At 49.2% G+C, this 20,672-nt stretch overlaps 1 protein-coding gene across 1 annotated transcript in view; it reads right to left on the bottom strand.

Moving 5' to 3' along the window:
* Positions 1–20,672, bottom strand: part of LOC143791853 (uncharacterized) — a 239,405-nt gene that overhangs the window by 24,590 nt on the left and 194,143 nt on the right. The window contains exons 14-16 of the mRNA XM_077279269.1: positions 16,164–16,244; positions 3,572–3,616; positions 1,972–2,004 (exon numbers count right to left, since the gene is read on the bottom strand). Coding sequence (XP_077135384.1) covers positions 1,972–2,004; positions 3,572–3,616; positions 16,164–16,244 — 159 coding nt within the window. The remainder of the gene's footprint in view (positions 1–1,971; positions 2,005–3,571; positions 3,617–16,163; positions 16,245–20,672) is intronic.

The following is a 20,672-nucleotide window of genomic DNA, read 5'->3' as shown; positions in this document are numbered from 1 at the left end:
GTGAGGTTCTCCAAGACGTTGAGGACTCCACAACGATGGTGAGTGGCAATGATGCCATCATCAGCATAACGATCCTGCTTCTGAGCCTACTTGAACACTCACTGATGACCCATAAACATGAAGCTTTGCATGTGGACCAGGTTGAGATGGAGGAAGACATGAGAAAGGGAGATACTGCCCAGCCTCATCTTCTCAGCACAGATTGGGTAACAATGAGGAGGTGCAAGCTGAAGAAGAGGAGGAGGAACAGGAGCTGACAGGCTAGTACCCACACAAGCTTCATCCTGTCTCTACTACATAGATGGGCTGAAAAGGGGAATGAGAAGGAAGAGAGGGAGAGTAGTCATCATGGTGGAGACAGGAAGGTGTTGCTGTAGGTACCTTGGCATATATGGCAGACTTTATTTACCATTATCTTTTCCATGACCCTCAGTTTACATGGATCTTGGGCAAAAAAAAGGAGTATTGGTTGTTCACCCTGCTAGACCCTTGCTAGAGCACAGTAGGCGAGGCAGGGGTACACTATCAAAGGCCTGGGCTAATTTCATGACATACCCCAAGCGTCAATGCCCTCAAGACTGGGTATTTTTGACAAGGAAGGAAAAGTTTTAAAAGATGGTCAAGCAATACATGGCCGACCAAGCCAGCGTGCTACCTAATTCCTCTGCGACCTTCAGCTATTGGGTCTGTAAGCTGGACATCTGGCATGAGCTGTCCTTCTATGACTTGGAGGTGTTTTGCTGCCCTGCCACTAGCATCTTGTCTGAGCATATTTTTAGTGCCACAGAGGGGTCATAACAGACAGATGATTTCACCTGTCAAAAGAAAGTGATGATACGCTCACTCTGATAACAATTAAAAAAGCCTGTCGTAGACACAACTTTTACACACCACCTGATGATAGCAGAACATAAAATGTTTTTAATGTTCTATTTGAATGAGGCCCACCAGTTGTTGCCTTCTAGGGTCTATGGATGACCCTACTTATAATTTTTTTTCCTAGCTTTGCACTTTGTGCAAAGCCTTTATGAGTGTAGGAATACCACAGTTACACTTTGTTCGCAATAGTTGAATCAGGCAACAGTGTTGGTGTATGGAGGACCCTGTCTGTAATTTTTTGAAGGATTTGTACTTAGTGCATAGCCTTTATGTGTCTAGGACTACCAATACCTGACAATTTGAACAGAAAGTGCATGAGGCCCTCCTTTATGTCTAAGACAGGGTGTATCCAAGTTCCTGAGACCCTAATTTTTGACAGCTCTTCCTTCCTTCATACATTACTCTGAAATTTCCTATTTTGTAATAAAAAAATAAATTTCCTTTACTTAAATGATATGTATTTTTTAAAAATCCTTTTTAAATTTTGCCTTATATACAAGTCAGTATACAGGAAAAAATGTTTACTTTTTTTCCTGTAAAATGCAATTTGATTTGGAATCTTGTACTGTCACTGCTTAAAGTGGAGAAAAAGTGTCACACTATTGTTCTTCGTACAAATTTGGGAGTCAGAGTTGCTTCCAGGGGCTTCCCTATGCTGTTCTCCTTCCATTTAGCACTTTTCCCATCTACTTCAACATTTTCACTGCCCCTCTCTTTGTACGGTCTGCCGGAAAAATGCTTGGATTTCCCACTGACTACCATTATACTCTTTACTCGAACCAAGCATTCGAGCATTAGGAATTGCTCGGTTCAAGCATCCGAGCATTTTAGTGCTCACGCATCTCTATTATTCATTGATCTTCATCGTTCATATCTCCGTAATTATGCTATTAGCAAATAATAACAGTTACAAAAGCCAATGATACCAAGTGCATATTTCTTACAAGAGTTACCAGTATATAACATTGGCACTTCATGCTCAGCATATAGAAATTTCCCCCCTATTAGTAGCACGGAATATAATGGCAATTCTGTGTATATTGTATCATGTTTTGTTTATAACAATGATTTGTTACTGAAGGAATGACTTACCAGTGACTTTTTTGGAAGGATATCTGTTCTGTTCTACAAAAATTTAGAAATAAACAAAAGGATTTCAAAATATAACTTCAATTTGCACGTGGACATACATTTTGCACACCAAGACCTTTTCAATTCAACCTTACAGTCTGCTTAGTTCTGTTGTGCAGTGACATCGCCCCTTGGGTGTGGGTCATGGGAACTGGCATGTGATGTGACCAAATGCTCCTCCACTTGCCAGAACAGGAAACAGCAAAAATATTAAACTTTCAAATGAGGCTGAGGAGCTATAAATCTGGTTCTGTTTGAGTGGTTGAGTATCACACGCAAACTTTAAGTGGATGCCATAGTGCAATATTTCTATTCTAACTCTGCATAGAACAAAGGGGGATATTTCAGAAACTGTCTAAAAAATGTATTTTGCTCTTGAAATATTACAGCCATGCTGTGATTGGTTGCTTTAGAAAATAAATCATTTTTTAGACAGTTTTCAAAAACCTGCCCCAACATCTTTATACCCCCATCATTTTTATGCTTGGACCGACTTAAGTACAGTATCCGTATCATGCAGCTCCAAAATGCAGATGTGCATATAATGTGCAATCTTGTATCCCTCAGTAAGAACATAGAAATGTTTTGTATTAGGGCTAGGTTCACATAAACACAGTGTAAATAGTTACGTACACTGAAGTGTTCAGTTATTTTGTCCTATTTGTTGTTTGCTTCATAATAAAAATAAAACCAAATGTTCACAGTTGTAGGCATGTCCTTTACATGAACTGATGCAAACACTAAAAAAAACCTGAAATTCCAGGTTGTGGAAGTAGCAAAACATGAAAAATGCCAAGAGGAGTGAATACTTTCACAAGCCATTGAACACGAGATTAGGACAAGAGACCTGGAAACATACAGTTACACACACACCTCAGGAAAATATAGGGGTAGCTCAGGCACCTCCCAATTGGGGAGGGTGCCTTTTATACAAGATGCCTCCCAGCTATTGGCTGGGGACATTGTCAAATTACAAGCGTGTGCTCCCCTGGTCTTTAAGTAACAGCCCACACAGGAGTGCCGCTGGGAAGTCTGTGTGGTGTGAACAGACAGCAGGAAGCCGAGAGACGAGGACGTGACCGCACGGTCACGGCGGTAAGCATGTTTGAGTCCCTGCACTGGAATTAGCCTTACAGTATCCAACTACTACCACAAGGTTATTGTATAGTGGTATTATTTGTTGATTTGGTACTTGTGAAGTGGCACAGTATACTTGGCTCAAGACCGTCTGATTAGTTGTTTTCGTGTCCCACTTATTTTCCTCCTTGTGATGTGGGTGGTAAGGGCCGATGTCAAACAAAGTAAAATTTGTTCAACCATTCCCTTTGCTCTGCTATTTTTTGAGAATTTGAGAAGGAAGGGGTGCAATATTTTTTCAAAGATTTGTTTTAGGTTAGTGTGCATTGGTTACTTCTGAAAACCAGTCCATCCCTAATTTGAGTCATCAGTCCACATAGAAAAATGGACATATACCGTAAATAGCCACATACAGTAGATTATGGTGTGAAGCAAACAGATTAAAAAAGCCTGACATCTGAATAAAGGGTAACTTTGTACTTACTTGCTTCTTCAGTTGTCATTGTAGTGTCTGGTTTTCCTTCTAGGACTGTCGATGTAAAAAAAAGGTATAACAAAATATTTTGATACAAGGTGTTAACTACACAAAAGTGTGTAAAAATTCACAAAGCAAAAAAGTGTGTAAAATATACACAGTAATATATTAAAACAAATAACTTGTAATTATAATAATTATTAAGTGCAACTTTTAAATGTTAAGGTGTGTGGGCCCTATTTTGTTTTTTTGTACTTTGTATCCCGGGTTGTGCACTCTTATCTACTCATGTTTCCCAAATAAGATTTCATTACAAGCTAATCCTGGTTTACTATCTTTTCCACATTTAATTTGATCTGGTTATGGTTATGGATCATCCTTATTGCAATATATTTTAGCAGACGTTCAAATTTTTTTTTAACTATGTGCATTAATTGAAGTGTGCTCACGCACAGTGTATGTATATATGTTTTCAATGTTTGTAATTATTGTTTGAATATTTTCAATTAGAAAAAAGGATGGTATAGATGATCAAACTGTTTAAAATTTAAATTTGTTGAGTCTGCTGCATTTTATAAAAAAAATAGTTTCAGCAAATAAAGTTACTTCTAGTCTCAATACAGTGAAGCCGCTTAATACACTGAAAATAGGTATTTAACACTCAGAGGTCTCCTAAGGCCACCTTCAAACGTCCGAGTTTTCAGTACATGTGGCTTCCATTTTTCACACGTACACTCACACACCCATTGTATTTTATGGGGCTGGGCATATGTCTGTGTTAAAACATGTAGACATGTCAGTTTATCCAGGGTAGCACGGAAGACAATAAATACCACACACGGATGATATAGGTGTGTTATCTGTGTGCTCTCCATGTGACACATACCAGAATAGAATGCAGAATGGGAATGAAAGATTTTTAGGTGTTAAAGGGAATCTGTCACCTCTTTTGGCCCTATAAACTGTGGCCACTGCCATCAGGGGCTTAGCTACAGCATTCTGTAATGCTGTAGATAAGCCCCCGATGTAACCTGAAGGATAAGAAAAAGAGGTTAGTTTATACTCACCCATGGGCTGTTCCGCTGAGGTGCGGTCCGATGGGTGTCGCGGTCCGGGTCTGGCGCCTCCCATCTTCCTACGATGACATCCTCTTCTTTGCTTCCTGACGCGGCTTCTGCGCAGGCGTACTTTTGTTTGCCCTGTTGAGGGCAGAGCAAAGTACTGCAGTACGCAGGCGCCGGGAAAAGTCAGAGAGGCCCGGCGCCTACGCACTGCAGTACTTTGTTCTGCCCTGAACAGGGCAGATAAAGTACGCCTGTGCAGGAGCCGCGACAGGAAACAAAGAAGAGGATAACAACATATGAAGATGGGAGGTGCCGGACCTGCAATGTCCATCAGACCGGATCGCACCGGGACCGCCCCTGGGTGAGTATAATCTAACTTGTTTTTCAGGATACATCGGGGGCTTATCTATAGCATTACAGAATGCTGTAGATAAGGCCCTGATGGCTGTGGCCGCAGTTTATAGGGCCAAAATTAGGTGACATTCCCTTTAATGATGTGAAGATACATAGATAGTGATTGAGATATATATATATATACTGTACTTGATGCCTTGCGTGTGTAGCTTACTGTACATGTATGTATAAAAAATGACATGACGTTCCCCCCATTTTTGGTAACAAGGAAAAGAAAAGCAGACTGCATTGAGCTTATATCAGACTGGGAGGGTCCATTAGGCCCTTCTCAACCTAAAAATACCAGCCCACAGCTGCCTCAGAAATGGAGCATTACATCAGATGCTCCATTTATGGCCGTTCACCTTCACTCTTCCTGATTGCCCTAATGGTTGGCAATCGGCTAATGGGTCTTGGGGTTGATATCAGGTGTAATTTGTCTAAAAACATGGCTGGCATCAAGCCGTGGTGTTAGTAATGGAGAGACCCCATTACTAATCCAGTATTAAAAATTAAAAAAAACAACACACAAAAATACCTATTTAAATAAACACTGCCCAACACTTTCCCTGTTTCACCACTTTATTTAAAAAAAAATCCCACGGAGGTCCGCTGTAGTCCACTGAATCCAGCAAAGTCCATATAATCCTCCATGAAAATACTATGAAGCCTCATTCTGAGACTGCACAGTCTTTGCAAACAGCCACTACCGGGTCACACTACACTGTTAGAGACTCAGCGGCTCTAAAAAGCAATGGCATTAGTAACCTTACAGCTCATGAGAGTTCTGGATCACGCTGCCCTTTGCATAACCTGGTACTCTGATGAGCGGTAATATTAATTATGTCATCGCTCTTCAGAAACGCAAATTCTCACACAGTGCAGTGTGACCTGGCAGTGGATGTTTGCAATGGCTATGGAGCCTCAGAACGAGACCCCATAGTCTTTGCACAGTGAATTCAATGGACTTTGCTGGGTTCTCTTGGACTATGTCGGAAATGTGTGAGAACTTTTTTTTTAATAAAGTGGTAAACAAGGGAATGTGTCTGTTTTATTTCTCTGTGTTTTATATGTTTGTTCTTTTTGGGTTTCCATTGAGTTGACTATGTCGGATTCGGTGGAGCACTGCAGACTTGTTTGGGATTTTTTTTCAAAAAGTGGAGAACCAGGGAAAGTATCTGGAAGTGTTTATTTAAAGGGAACCTGTCACCTGAATTTGGCGGGACCGGTTTTCGGTCCGATGGGCGGTGTTTTCAGGTGTTTTGATTCACCCTTTCCTTACCTGCTGGCTGCATGCTGGCCGCAATATTGGCTTGAAGTTCATTCTCTGTCCTCCGTAGTGCATGCCTGCGCAAGGCAATCTTGCCTTGCGCACGCGCAGTATGCTTTGCCCAACTGCGGGCAAAGCCAAAAAGCATTAGTGCGCATGCGCCTGTGCACTATGTCCCGGAACACAGCGAAATACTTCCGGGACATAGTGCATCGGCGCATGCGCACTAATGCTTTTCGGCTTTGCCCACAGTTGGGCAAAGCATACTGCGCGTGCGCAAGGCAAGATTGCCTTGCGCAGGCATGTACTACGGAGGACAGAGAATGAACTTCAAGCCAATATTGCGGCCAGCATGCAGCCAGCGGGTAAGGAAAGGGCGAATCAAACAGCCGAAAACACTGCCCATCGGACCGAAAACCGGTCCCGCCAAATTCAGGTGACAGGTTCCCTTTAAATAAAGTATTTTTTTGTGTGTGTCTGTTTTTTTAATTACAGGATAAGTAGTGGGGTGTCTGATAAACACCTTTCCATTACTAACACCAGGGCTTAATGCCAGCTGTGTTTTTGGACAATTTACAGCTGACATCAACCCCAAACCCCATTACATTGATTGCCAATACACCTGGACAATCTGAATGAGCGAAGGCAAAGCGACAGAAATGAAGCATCTCATGGAATGCTGCATTTCGAGGCTGGATGTGGTCTGGTATTTGTAGGTTGGGAAGAGCCCAATAACCATAGACCTTCCCAGCCTGATATCAGCTCACTGCTGTCTGTTTTACCTTAGCTGGTTACCAAAAATGGGAGGACCCCATGTCATTTTTTAGATTTATTTATTTGGATAATATATGTTCAGTAAGCTGCACATCTAATATATAATTGCCTAGAATACTACTTCCTGCAATTTGTGCCAACTTCCGTGGCTTTGTCCGGAGCTAATGTCCGGAGCTAATGTCCGGAGCTAATGTCCGGAGATAAGTGACGTCACCAGTGTCCTACACCCAGGCAGAGCACAGTGGCCCCAGGCAGAGCACAGGGGCCCCAGGCAGAACATGGGGCCCCAGGCAGAGCACAGGGGCCCCAGGCAGAGCACAGGGGCCCCAGGCAGCATATGGGGCCCCAGGCAGAGCACAGGGGCCCCAGGCAGCATATGGGGCCCCAGGCAGAGCACAGTGGCCCCAGGCAGAGCACACACCAAATCGGAGGCCGAGGGGGCCCGCCAACCAAATCGGAGGCCGAGGGGCCCAGCCAACCAAATCGGAGGCCGAGGAGCCCCGCCCACCAAAGCGGAGGCCGAGGGGCCCGGCCCCGCCCACCAAAGCGGAGGCCGAGGGGCCCCGACCACCACATCGGAGGCCGAGGGTCCCCGCCCACCAAATCGGAGGCCGAGGGTCCCCGCCCACCAAATCGGAGGCCGAGGGTCCCCGCCCACCAAATTGGAGGCCGAGGGTCCCCGCCCACCAAATCGGAGGCCGAGGGGCCCCGCCTACCAAATCGGAGGCCGAGGGTCCCCGCCCACCAAATCGGAGGATAAGGGGCCCCGCCAACCAAATCGGAGGCCGAGGGGCCCCGCCAACCAAATCGGAGGCCGAGGAGCCCCGCCCAAAAAAATCGAAGGCCGAGCGGCCCCGCCCACCAAAGCAGAGGCCGAGGGGCCCGGCCCCGCCCACCAAAGCGGAGGCCGAGGGGCCCCGCCCACCACAGCGGAGGCCAAGGGGCCCCGCCCACCACATCGGAGGCCGAGGGGCCCCGCCCACCAAATCGGAGGCCGAGGGGCCCTGCCCACCAAATCGGAGGCCGAGGGTCCCCGCCCACCAAATCGGACGCCGAGGGTCCCCGCCCACCAAATTGGAGGCCGAGGGTCCCCGCCCACCAAATCGGAGGCCGAGGGGCCCCGCCTACCAAATCGGAGGCCGAGGGTCCCCGCCCACCAAATCGGAGGCCGAGGGTCCCCGCCCACCAAATCGGAGGCCGAGGGGCCCCGCCCACCAAATCGGAGGCCTGGGGTCCCCGCCCACCAAATCGGAGGCCGAGGGGCCCCGCCCACCACATCGGAGGCCGATGGGCCCCGCCCACCAAATCGGAGGCCGAGGGTCCCCGCCCACCAAATCGGAGGCCGAGGGTCCCCGCCCACCAAATCGGAGGCCGAGGGTCCCCGCCCACCAAATCGGAGGCCGAGGGTCCACACCAACCAAATCGGAGGCCGAGGGGCCCCGCCCACCAAATCGAAGGCCGAGGGGCCCCGCCCACCAAAGCGGAGGCCGAGGGTCCCCGCACACCAAATCGGAGGCAGAGGGACCCCGCCCACCAAATCGGAGGCCGAGGGGCCCCGCCCACCAAAGCAGAGGCCGAGGGTCCCCGACCACCAAATCGGAGGCTGAGGGTCCCTGCCCACCATATCGGAGGCCGAGGGTCCCCGCCCACCAAATCGGAGGCCGAGAGTCCCCGCCCACCAAATCGGAGGCCGAGGGGCCCCGCCAACCAAATTGGAGGCCGAGGGGCACCGCCAACGAAATCAGAGGCCGAGGAGCCCCGCCCACCAAATCGAAGGCCGAGCGGCCCCGCCCACCAAAGCGGAGGCCGAGGGGCCCGGCCCCGCCCACCAAAGCGGAGGCCGAGGGGCCCCGCCCACCAAATCGGAGGCCGAGGGTCTCCGCCCACCAAATCGGAGGCCGAGGGGCCCCGCCCACCAAATCGGAGGCCGGGGGTCCCCGCCCACCAAATCGGAGGCCGAGGGGCCCCGCCCACCACATCGGAGGCCGATGGGCCCCACCCACCAAATCGGAGGCCGAGGGTCCCCGCCCACCAAATCGGAGGCCGAGGGTCCCCGCCCACCAAATCGGAGGCCGAGGGTCCCCGCCCACCAAATCGGAGGCCGAGGGTCCACACCAACCAAATCGGAGGCCGAGGAGCCCCGCCCACCAAAGCAGAGGCCGAGGGTCCCCGCACACCAAATCGGAGGCCGAGGGGCCCCGCCCACCAAATCGGAGGCCGAGGGGCCCCGCCCACCAAAGTGGATGCCGAGGGTCCCCGACCACCAAATCGGAGGCCGAGGGTCCCTGCCCACCAAATAGGAGGCCGAGGGTCCCCGCCCACCAAATCGGAGGCCGAGGGTCCCCGCCCACCAAATCGGAGGCCGAGAGTCCCCGCCCACCAAATCGGAGGCCGAGGGGCCCCGCCAACCAAATCGGAGGCCGAGGGGCCCCGCCAACCAAATCGGAGGCCGAGGGGCCCCGCCAACCAAATCGGAGGCCTAGGGGCCCCGCCCACCAAATCGAAGGCCGAGCGGCCCCGCCCACCAAAGCGGAGGCCGAGGGGCCCCGCCCACCAAAGCGGAGGCCGAGGGGCCCGGCCCCGCCCACCAAAGCGGAGGCCAAGGGGCCCCGCCCTCCAAAGCGGAGGCCGAGGGGCCCCGTCCACCACATCGGAGGACGAGGGGCCCCGCCCACCAAATCGGAGGCCGAGGGTCCCCACTCACCAAATCGTAGGCCGAGGGTCCCCGCCCACCAAATCGGAGGCCGAGGGTCCCCGCCCACCAAATTGGAGGCTGAGGGTCCCCGCCCACCAAATCGGAGGCCGAGGGTCCCCGCCCACCAAATCGAAGGCCGAGCGGCCCCGCCCACCAAAGCGGAGGCCGAGGGGCCCCGCCCACCAAAGCGGAGGCCGAGGGGCCCGGCCCCGCCCACCATAGCGGAGGCCAAGGGGCCCCGCCCTCCAAAGCGGAGGCCGAGGGGCCCCGCCCACCACATCGGAGGACGAGGGGCCCCGCCCACCAAATCGGAGGCCGAGGGTCCCCACCCACCAAATCGGAGGCCGAGGGTCCCCGCCCACCAAATCGGAGGCCGAGGGTCCCCGCCCACCAAATTGGAGGCCGAGGGTCCCCGCCCACCAAATCGGAGGCCGAGGGTCCCCGCCCACCAAATCGGAGGCCGAGGGGCCCCACCAACCAAATCGGAGGCCGAGGGGCTCCGCCAACCAAATCGGAGGCCGAGGGGTCCCGCCCACCAAATCGGAGGCCGAGGGTCCCCGCCCACCAAATCGGAGGATAAGGGGCCCCGCCCACCAAATCGGAGGCCGAGGGGCCCCACCAACCAAATCGGAGGCCGAGGAGCCCCGCCCACCAAATCGAAGGCCGAGCAGCCCTGCCCACCAAAGCGGAGGCAGAGGGACCCCGCCCACCAAATCGGAGGCCGTGGGGCCCCGCCAACCAAAGCGGAGGCCGAGGGTCCCCGCCCACCAAATCGGAGGCAAAGGGACCCCGCCCACCAAATCGGAGGCCGAGGGGCCCCGCCCACCAAAGCGGAGGCCGAGGGTCCCCGCCCACCAAATCGGAGGTCGAGGGTCCCCGCCCACCAAATCGGAGGCCGGTCCCCGCCCACCAAATCTGAGGCCGAGGGTCCCCACCCACCAAATCGGAGGACGAGGGGCCCCACCAACCAAATCGGAGGCCGAGGAGCCCCGCCCACCAAAAGTAAGTGCGGCCCCAAAAGTAAGTGCGCCCCCGGGTGCAAAAGTAAGTGCGCCCCCGGGTGCAAAAGTAAGTGCGCCCCCGGGTGCAAAAGTAAGTGCGCCCCCGGGTGCAAAAGTAAGTGCGCCCCCGGGTGCAAAAGTAAGTGCGCCCCCGGGTGCAAAAGTAAGTGCGCCCCCGGGTGCAAAAGTAAGTGCGCCTCCGGGTGCAAAAGTAAGTGCACCCCCGGGTGCAAAAGTAAGCGCGCCCCCGGCCCCGGGTGCAAAAGTAAGCGCGCCCCCCAGTCCCGTGTGTGAAAAGTGCTGCTGTAAAGCTGGTAGCGCTGTTCAAGCACCATGTATTTCCTTCAGGAAATGCCCATCTAATATATAATTGCCTAGAATACTACTTCCTGCAATTTGTGCCAACTTCCGTGGCTTTGTCCGGAGCTAATGTCCGGAGATAATGTCCGGAGCTAATGTCCGGAGCTAATGTCCGGAGCTAATGTCCGGAGATAAGTGACGTCACCAGTGTCCTACACCCAGGCAGAGCACAGGGGCCCCAGGCAGCATATGGGGCCCCAGGCAGATCACAGTGGCCCCAGGCAGAGCACAGGGGCCCCAGGCAGCATATGGGGCCCCAGGCAAAGGACAGTGGTCCCATGCAGAGCACAGGGGCCCCAGGCAGCCTATGGGGCCCCAGGCAGAGCACAGTGGCCCCAGGCAGAGCACAGGGGCCCCAGGCAGCATATGGGGCCCCAGGCAGAGCACAGTGGCCCCAGGCAGAGCACAGGGGCCCCAGGCAGAACATGGGGCCCCAGGCAGAGCACAGGGGCCCCAGGCAGAGCACAGGGGCCCCAGGCAGCATATGGGGCCCCAGGCAGAGCACAGGGGCCCCAGGCAGCATATGGGGCCCCAGGCAGAGCACAGTGGCCCCAGGCAGAGCACAGGGGCCCCAGGCAGCATATGGGGCCCCAGGCAGAGCACAGTGGTCCCAGGCAGAGCACAGGGGCCCCAGGCAGCTTATGGGGCCCCAGGCAGAGCACAGTGGCCCCAGGCAGAACATGGGGCCCCAGGCAGAGCACAGTGGCCCCAGGCAGAGCACAGGGGCCCCAGGCAGAACATGGGGCCCCAGGCAGAGCACAGGGGCCCCAGGCAGAGCACAGGGGCCCCAGGCAGCATATGGGGCCCCAGGCAGAGCACAGAGGCCCCAGGCAGCATATGGGGCCCCAGGCAGAGCACAGTGGCCCCAGGCAGAGCACAGGGGCCCCAGGCAGCCTATGGGGCCCCAGGCAGAGCACAGGGGCCCCAGGCAGCATATGGGGCCCCAGGCAGAGCACAGTGGCCCCAGGCAGAACATGGGGCCCCAGGCAGAGCACAGGGGCCCCAGGCAGAGCACAGTGGCCCCAGGCAGAACATGGGGCCCCAGGCAGAGCACAGGGGCCCCAGGCAGCATATGGGGCCCCAGGCAGAGCACAGGGGCCCCAGGCAGCATATGGGGCCCCAGGCAGAGCACAGTGGCCCCAGGCAGAGCACAGGGGCCCCAGGCAGCATATGGGGCCCCAGGCAGAGCACAGTGGTCCCAGGCAGAGCACAGGGGCCCCAGGCAGCATATGGGGCCCCAGGCAGAGCACAGTGGCCCCAGGCAGAGCACAGGGGCCCCAGGCAGAACATGGGGCCCCAGGCAGAGCACAGGGGCCCCAGGCAGAGCACAGGGGCCCCAGGCAGCTTATGGGGCCCCAGGCAGAGCACAGTGGCCCCAGGCAGAGCACAGGGGCCCCAGGCAGAACATGGGGCCCCAGGCAGAGCACAGGGGCCCCAGGCAGAGCACAGGGGCCCCAGGCAGCATATGGGGCCCCAGGCAGAGCACAGGGGCCCCAGGCAGCATATGGGGCCCCAGGCAGAGCACAGTGGCCCCAGGCAGAGCACAGGGGCCCCAGGCAGCATATGGGGCCCCAGGCAGAGCACAGTGGTCCCAGGCAGAGCACAGTGGCCCCAGGCAGAACATGGGGCCCCAGGCAGAGCACAGGGGCCCCAGGCAGAGCACAGGGGCCCCAGGCAGCATATGGGGCCCCATGCAGAGCACAGTGGTCCCAGGTAGAGCACAGGGGCCCCAGGCAGCCTATGGGGCCCCAGGCAGAGCTCAGGGGCCCCAGGCAGCCTCTGGGGCCCCAGGCAGAGCACGGGGGCCCCAGGCAGCATATGGGGCCCCAGGCAGAGCACAGGGGCCCCAGGCAGCATATGGGGCCCCAGGCAGAGCACAGTGGCCCCAGGCAGAGCACAGGGGCCCCAGGCAGAACATGGGGCACCAGGCAGAGCACAGGGGCCCCAGGCAGAGCACAGGGGCCCCAGGCAGCATATGGGGCCCCAGGCAGAGCACAGGGGCCCCAGGCAGCATATGGGGCCCAGGCAGAGCACAGCGATATTTTGGACCACTGTGCGGTGTTTCAGACCCCCTGTGTGATGTCTGGGGCCCTGTTCTTAAGTATATTAAAGATTAAAGTAACATATATTAAAGTATATTATAGATCAAATTTGACACGTTTATGAGCACCATTGAGTGATATACTCAAGAATGACATAATTTTTCAACATTTTATGGTTTCAAACTGTAAACACTCAGAGTTTTTTTTACTTCAACCAGAAAACCTTAACGGTTCATAAAAAACTTGACTGTTCAGGATATGATAAAAGTCATAGTATTCTGAATCTTTAACTTATAAAGATACCTTTACATGGGGTGATTATTGGTTCCAGAGAGGCTTTCGGCCGATAATCGTACACATGGCTGGTGACAGGACAATCTAATATATAATTGCCTAGAATACTACTTCCGGCAATTTGTGCCAACTTCCGTGGCTTTGTCCGGAGATAATGTCCGGAGATAAGTGACGTCACCAGCGTCCTACACCCGCTCAGGGTGGACAAAGATATATGCCTTCGTGGTGCGCGGCACTTTTCTGATTGGTTGCCGCCTGCCGCGAGCGACCAATCAGAAATGTGCCGTACTGTCAAGAATTGTCAAGAGCTGGTGAGTGCAGCCATTTTTTGTTCTTTCTTACTATTATTTATTAATTGTATTATTCTTACATTTGAATAAATAAAGTATATATGGATTCTAGACTCCCGATTCTTTAGAATCGGGCTGCCATCTAGTGTAACACAATAATTATATAACTCACAGATATCTATTTAGCTTTCTATTATCTATTGATCTTTTATCTGTCTACCCCATATCTATCTATCTATCTATCTATCTATCTATCTATCTATCTATCTATCTATCTATCTATCTATCTATCTATTTCATCATTGCACATCTTTATCATCTAAAAATCTGTAATTTCTAATCTGATTTCTATTCCGGTATGTGTCACACGGTTTCCTATCTCACCCCATTTAGATGTGCTCTTTGGTGCAGAGCTACACACAAGTCACCATCTACAGATATGTTCTTAATAACTATTTTCTACTCCTGGTGCTAATGCACCAAGCTGGAAGACAGACGCGAGCCACAAATCATGGGCCCACGAGCCACATGTGGCTCCCGAGCTACTGGTTGGGGATCACTGTCTTAATGAATAGTGACTGCAACATCTAAGCATTCAAGAGTTCTTTGTGTTACTAATGGCTTGGTTGGTAAGGCAATAATACACTGCAATATTGAGTGTAAATTAAAAGCAATTGCATGTTAAATTCCTCTAATAGGATGAAAAAAGGACAAAAAATGTGTAACAACAGTTTAATGAAATAAAAAAAAAATGATATGCAAAAAATGTAAACAGGAAAAAAAAGCTCCATCTGTAACCTGGGCAATTGGGAAGAGCAAAGGCAAAGCGCCAGAATGTCAAGAGCCATTTCTTATTCAGCTGTGGGCTGGCAATTTTAGGCTTTGAAGGACCCAATAACCAAGGACTTTCCCAGCTTGATGATATCAGCTCACAGCTGTCTGCTTTACCTTCGCTGGTTTCATAAACTAGGGTAGACCGCACATCTTTTTTTTTATTTATTAGGTTAAACAAGCCTAAAAACCTTAGCAATAAATTCCACTTGAAAGGCACTAAAGGGTGCAAGTTTATAATATGTAGTGGGCTTGTGAAATTATATACTGTATCTGTAGGATATCTATTTTTATATTTGCACAATCTTTAACGCCTAAAAATCTATAATTTCTAATCTGATGTCATGGGTTTACCATGACAGGGAGGAGCCAGAAGACCGCAGCATCATATGTCTCCTACTCCTGAACTGAATAGAAGCATTTCACCTTCATATTAAATGGACTAAGTTTCTTTTAGCAGTGAAGGGGTTAATCTGCTCAGTTGAGAGATCCTGGAAGCTTTCCTGCCTTAAGGCTCTCAGCAGTTCACTGTTAGTCACTCCCATCTCCTATATTATCTAGGCCCTGGCTGGCACTCATTGTAAGAGAAAGCTTTTGCTGCATGGCTGGAGGTTGTTGGTTGGTGGTTATTATTGGAAATGGCATTTCTAGGTTTATCTGTGACTGTTGCGAGGTTTTGAGCGTGTGATAATTCCCTTTCTTCTCCTACTTTAGTTGAACCCCATCCTCCTCTCTCCAGTGCATTACTTTGTTGTCTGTGTGAGTATATTTGTATGTTTGGTAATTTTTCATTATCCCTCTTTGTATTACCTTGTTAGTCTGGTTGGTGTATTACGGTACACTACTACGCCCCTCTTCCCTGGGTGAGGGAAGGGTACAGACTGAGGGCAGATTCAGGAACTAAGGCAAGGTACATGGCCCCAGCATCTTTACCATCAGAAGTAATCTGGGGAACAGGCAAGCTGGGGCATCCCAAGCGTTAGGGACATCAAAGGAGCCACTGGTCCTGGGATTCCGACAAGACTCGTTACATCTGCTTTCTCTTCTTCTACGTGTCACACGGTCAGGCACACAGATGTCACACAGTCAGGCAACAGAAAATCACACGGATAGTAAAAATGGACCGTTTCATGTGTGAAGGGAGCCTTAGATGGTGCTTTTGGGGCTGTTGGTATTTATGAGCAAGACTGAGCCTGTTAGTACTTAATAGGAGATATTGTGACTATTGCTGCCTTTGTGGAGGGGCTGTTTGGCACTATTTATGAGAGACAACTTGGATGTGACTATTTATGATGGACAATTGGGTGGTCACTGTTATGGCGATTCTTCTTTTATGAACATTCATATGTTTCTTTACCATTTGTCATGGAAAAATAGCAGCCTGCTATAATGAGAAATCCACTGTAAGCATTGCATGCACACAATAGAATATTGGCATGCTTGTTTTGTTGCTTTGTTTGCTCTAGATTGATTTGAATGGTTACATAAAAGGATCAGGTAATGGAGTGATTAACAAGTAGCAGTGGAAAAGATCTCCACATGAACATTGATATCTGTTGTACATTATTTCGTCTGTTATAAATTTACCACTAATGAGTTGTTCTTCAGATGTTTCATTTTCATGGTTACTGTAAACCATGAATGAATTTGGGCTGGTTACTGGCAAATCTGTCAAGTGAAATAAAAATATGCAGTATATTATTAGATTTTAGAGAAAAAATTACAGATACATTATATAAGGAAGGGTTAATATTTAGTGGCATAACTAGAGTTCTATGGGCCCCGATGCAAAATTTGAACCTGGGCCCCCACTAGCATGTTTGTCAGATGAATGGACCCCTGTAATAATGTCCACTGTCCTGGCCCCCAATCCTAGACCTCATCCCTTAATAATGTCCTCTGTTTTGGCCCATAACCAGTAATAATATCCCCCATCCTAGCCCCTTTCTTTGATAAAGTTCCCAGGGAGAGTTGTGTTCTCTTCCTTGTCTACAGCAGGCAGTGACCCAGGTTAGTCCAAATTAAAAGTCTGTATTTTCAAAATTCACAAAGTAAAAGCAAATGTTATCCTCCAGATCGCAGCTGGGTCATTCAATACAGTCAGTGCTAAACATATTGCTGTGGGTTACTGCACCGCCGTATCACTCATGGGTGCGTCGAATGCATTGCCTTCTCTGGCCTGTGTTCACACTCACCCAGGCCTGTACTGCACAGAGCACCCTGCTCAGATGCATGCAAACATGATGACACACCAAAAGCTAACCTGAAAGTTTAAATGGGATATGGGCCACTCCAAATCCCGGAATTGAGGGAGAGACCCATCCCACTACCAATCCTATAGGTCTCTCCAAAAATAAAAGCCCATGTCAGGTTTTCCTAAATCTGACCTGATCAAATAACTTGACCAAGTCCACATTAGAGTATTTAGTGAGTTTTTTACCTCTGTATTTGTGTCACGGGTTTACCACAATGAAGCGGAGCCAGTATACTGGTTGCTCCTGCTCCACCGCTTAGAAGCACTTCTCTGGTGTATTAAATGTGTTTATTTCTTCCTGCAGAACAGGGTTTAATCAGCCATGGTCGAAATCCCTGTGTTCAGCTGTGCTCGGTTAGCCACACCTTTTCCCTATGAAATCTGGGCTCTATTACCAAGTCCTTGTCAGAATTAGCTCTTGCTGCATGACAAAAGGAGGGAGGGAAGTTGGTATGAGAAGGAGTGCTGGAGGAGTTATAAGCAACTGTTGATTAGTTTGTACACTTGTTAATCCCTTATTCTTCCCTGTTTTGCTTTCTTCCCCTTCCTGCAAACCCTGGTGTGTTATGATCCGGTGACCTTGGAGCCGCATGAGAGACTTTCTCAGGAGTAGGTGGGAATCTGTACTGACCGCAAACCCTAAACTGACACCGCAACTAGAAGTAGCCGTGGGGTGTACCTAACATGTCCTAGACACCTCAACACAGCCGGAGGACTAAATACCCCTATAGGTGGAAATGGGAATTCTATCTTGCCTCAGAGCAGAACCCCAAAGGATAGGCAGCCCCCCACAAATATTGACTGTGAGTATAAGAGGAAAGACACACACAAGCAGAAAAAATGAATTTAGCAAAAGAGGCACTTCTAGCTAAATAGAAAAGGATAGGACAGAATTCTAAGCGGTCAGTATTAAAATCCTAAAAATATCCACAGCAGATAATACAAATATACTACATCTAACTAAAGACATAGCAAGTATATCTGCAACTCCTGAGAATCCAGCATGACTGAAAAATCCAAACAAAGTCTAAGCTGGACAAAAACACAATGAATTGCACTGAATTGCAAAGCACACTGCATGTGTGCACAGTGACAAAAAAAACAGACACTTATCTTAGCTGAATTGGCAGCAGAGCATGAGGAACCAAAGAGAGATGCAATCCCTCCAAGAACAATGGACAACTGTCCAGGAGTAATGGATCCTGCGCACCTAAATACCTAGTAAAGCTGCAATCAGCAGAAACACCTGCCCAGGATTACAACCCCAAGACAACTGCACTACCACTAACAACCGCCGGAGGGAGCCCAAGAGCAGAATTCACAACACTGGTGGATTCCTCTGTTATATATGAGTGAATATTTTGTGCATGTGGAGTTTTCAGTTTCCCCTTGTCTTTGTTGCCCTGTTTGTTGGGTTGGTGTACTGCGGTGCACAGTAGCGCTCCCTCTTCCCTGGATGGGGAAACGGGACCAACGAAGTGCTAACTTAGGAGATAGGGTAAGGGTGGAGGCCCCGGCATCTTTGCCATCTGAAGTATCCTGGGGAACAGGGCGAGCTATGGCGCCCCCTAATGTTAGGGCCAAGTAAGGAGCCCCTGATCCCAGGTCACTAGACAGCTGTGTCATGACAATTTGTAAGCCAAAACCAGGAGCGTGTGAAACATACACAAGTAGTGACATGTTTCTATTACACTTTTCCTCTCACTGTTCCACTCTTTGTTTTGGTTCACAAATACTGAGGTAAAAAACTCAGCACATACTGAACATGTGCATGTGGCCTTACTTTTATTTTACATTGCAACCATAGCTGTAGCTGTGATTACTATGCACTCCAGGGGGTTCAATATGCCGTACTTCTAAGCACATTCTATAGGATATACTGTATAACGGCCCTCGCATATAATTCCTCTCACTGTCTCAGAACAGCCAAACAACAAAATTCTTGCTCCTGTAGCTGCTATTTGAGTGCTTTCACTGCAATAATAGTTTGTAAGCCCAACATATCAAAATTGTGTTATTTTAAGCCGTTTGCGCTAAAGCCATTTTTTTTCCTTACATGGCAAATTAGCATTATTTTTTATTCTTTCCAACCATACCTTCTGATACCCATATTTTTTTATTTGTTTCTTCAACATAGCTGTGTTCATCTAAACGGCATGCTTCTGGGGTACATATAAGGTTTCTAAGTGTTTGGCTTATTCACCGTGCAATGCTCCTCTGGGAAATTTTATATGCAAATTGCCTCTTCAGAGAGAAAGTGGACTTGAACTCTATATAGCGCCACTAGTGATGAGCGAGTATGCTCGTTACTCGAGTTTTTCCGAGCATGCCGAAATACTTGGAGAAAACCCGAGCATGCTCGCTCATCACTAAGCACCACCTGTTGGAAATAGTGATCCTACAAGTCACAATCAACCCTTTAACGAGTCTTGCAATATGACATAGGACTTTTATCCTAAGTCATATTGCAAGACTCGTTAAAGGATTGACTCGTAGGATCGCTGCTTCCAACAGGGGGCGCTATATAGAGTTCAAGTCCTCTTTCTCTCTGAAGAGGCAATTTGCATATAAACATTTGTATTCATTTTTGGGGGTGGAATGGAAAAATAAAATGATCAATTGTGCAATTTTTTAGCAGTTATAGTCTTTTTATGTTTACTACTTTTGAACAGTTGACTACTTTTTCATACTTTTTTAATTTTTGTTTTTTGCGTCACTGCATAAATTATTTTATACCAGTACAAGCTATAATTTTCATTGGTATCATATTGGGGTACATATGTTTTTTGATTGCCTTTTATTTGCTTTTTTTGATGTGGGGAGGTGACGATGGGGGAAGGTGGGAAGCAGGATGAACAAAACTAATTATATATTTTTTTCTTTTATATTTTAAGTTTTATTTACAGCATTCAGCATGCAGATAAAATAACATGAAAACTTTAATGGGTTAGTTTGTTACATTAGAAACAATAACAATTATGATCAGTTTATTTACTGTTTAGTATTTTTGTCTAATACGAAAGGAATTTTTCTGGTGTATTTTTTTAAATCTTTTTAATACATTTAGGGTACTGCATGCATATGTATTATTTGGAGTATGCATATAAGATAGAAGACAGGGAGTAAAATATATCTATTAATCTAGGTTTTCTGGTGACCGCAAACTAGGATTGTGAGAATCTACCCCAAACAAGTTCAATCCTCTTAAAGTGTAACCATTGTTTTTATTTTTATTGCATGAATCAATAGTACACATAAAAATAAGTACCGTATATACTCAAGTATAAGCCGACCCGAGTATAAGCCGAGACCCCTAATTTTGCCACAAAAAACTGGGAAAACTTAATGACTCGAGCATAAGCCTAGGGTGGGAAATACAGCAGCTACTGGTAAATTTCAAAAATAAAAATAGATACCAATAAAAGTAAAATTAATTGAGACATCAGTAGGTTAAGTGTTTTTGAATATCCATATTGAATCAGGAGCCCCATATAATGCTCCATACAGTTTATGATGGGCCCCATAAGATGCGCCATACAAAATACGCCCCATATAATGCTCCATAAAGTTCATGATGGCCCCATAAGATGCTCCATACAAAAAATATGCCCCATATAATGCTGCACAAAGGTTAATTATGGCCCCATAAGATGCTCCATAGAATAATATGCCCCATATAATGCTGCATAAAAGGTTAATGATGGCCCCATAAGATGCTCCATATCAAAATATGCCCCATATAATGCTGCACAAAGGTTAATAATGGCCCCATAATGGCTCCATAGAATAATTTGCCCCATAAAGGTTGAAGGCCCCATAAGATGTATCATACAATAATGTGC

This window comes from Ranitomeya variabilis, chromosome 1 (genome assembly GCF_051348905.1).
Source record: "Ranitomeya variabilis isolate aRanVar5 chromosome 1, aRanVar5.hap1, whole genome shotgun sequence".
Taxonomy (NCBI): Eukaryota; Metazoa; Chordata; class Amphibia; order Anura; family Dendrobatidae; genus Ranitomeya; species Ranitomeya variabilis.
The sequence above is the reverse complement of the archived record's forward strand: the minus strand, read 5'-3'. Positions and strand labels throughout refer to the sequence as shown.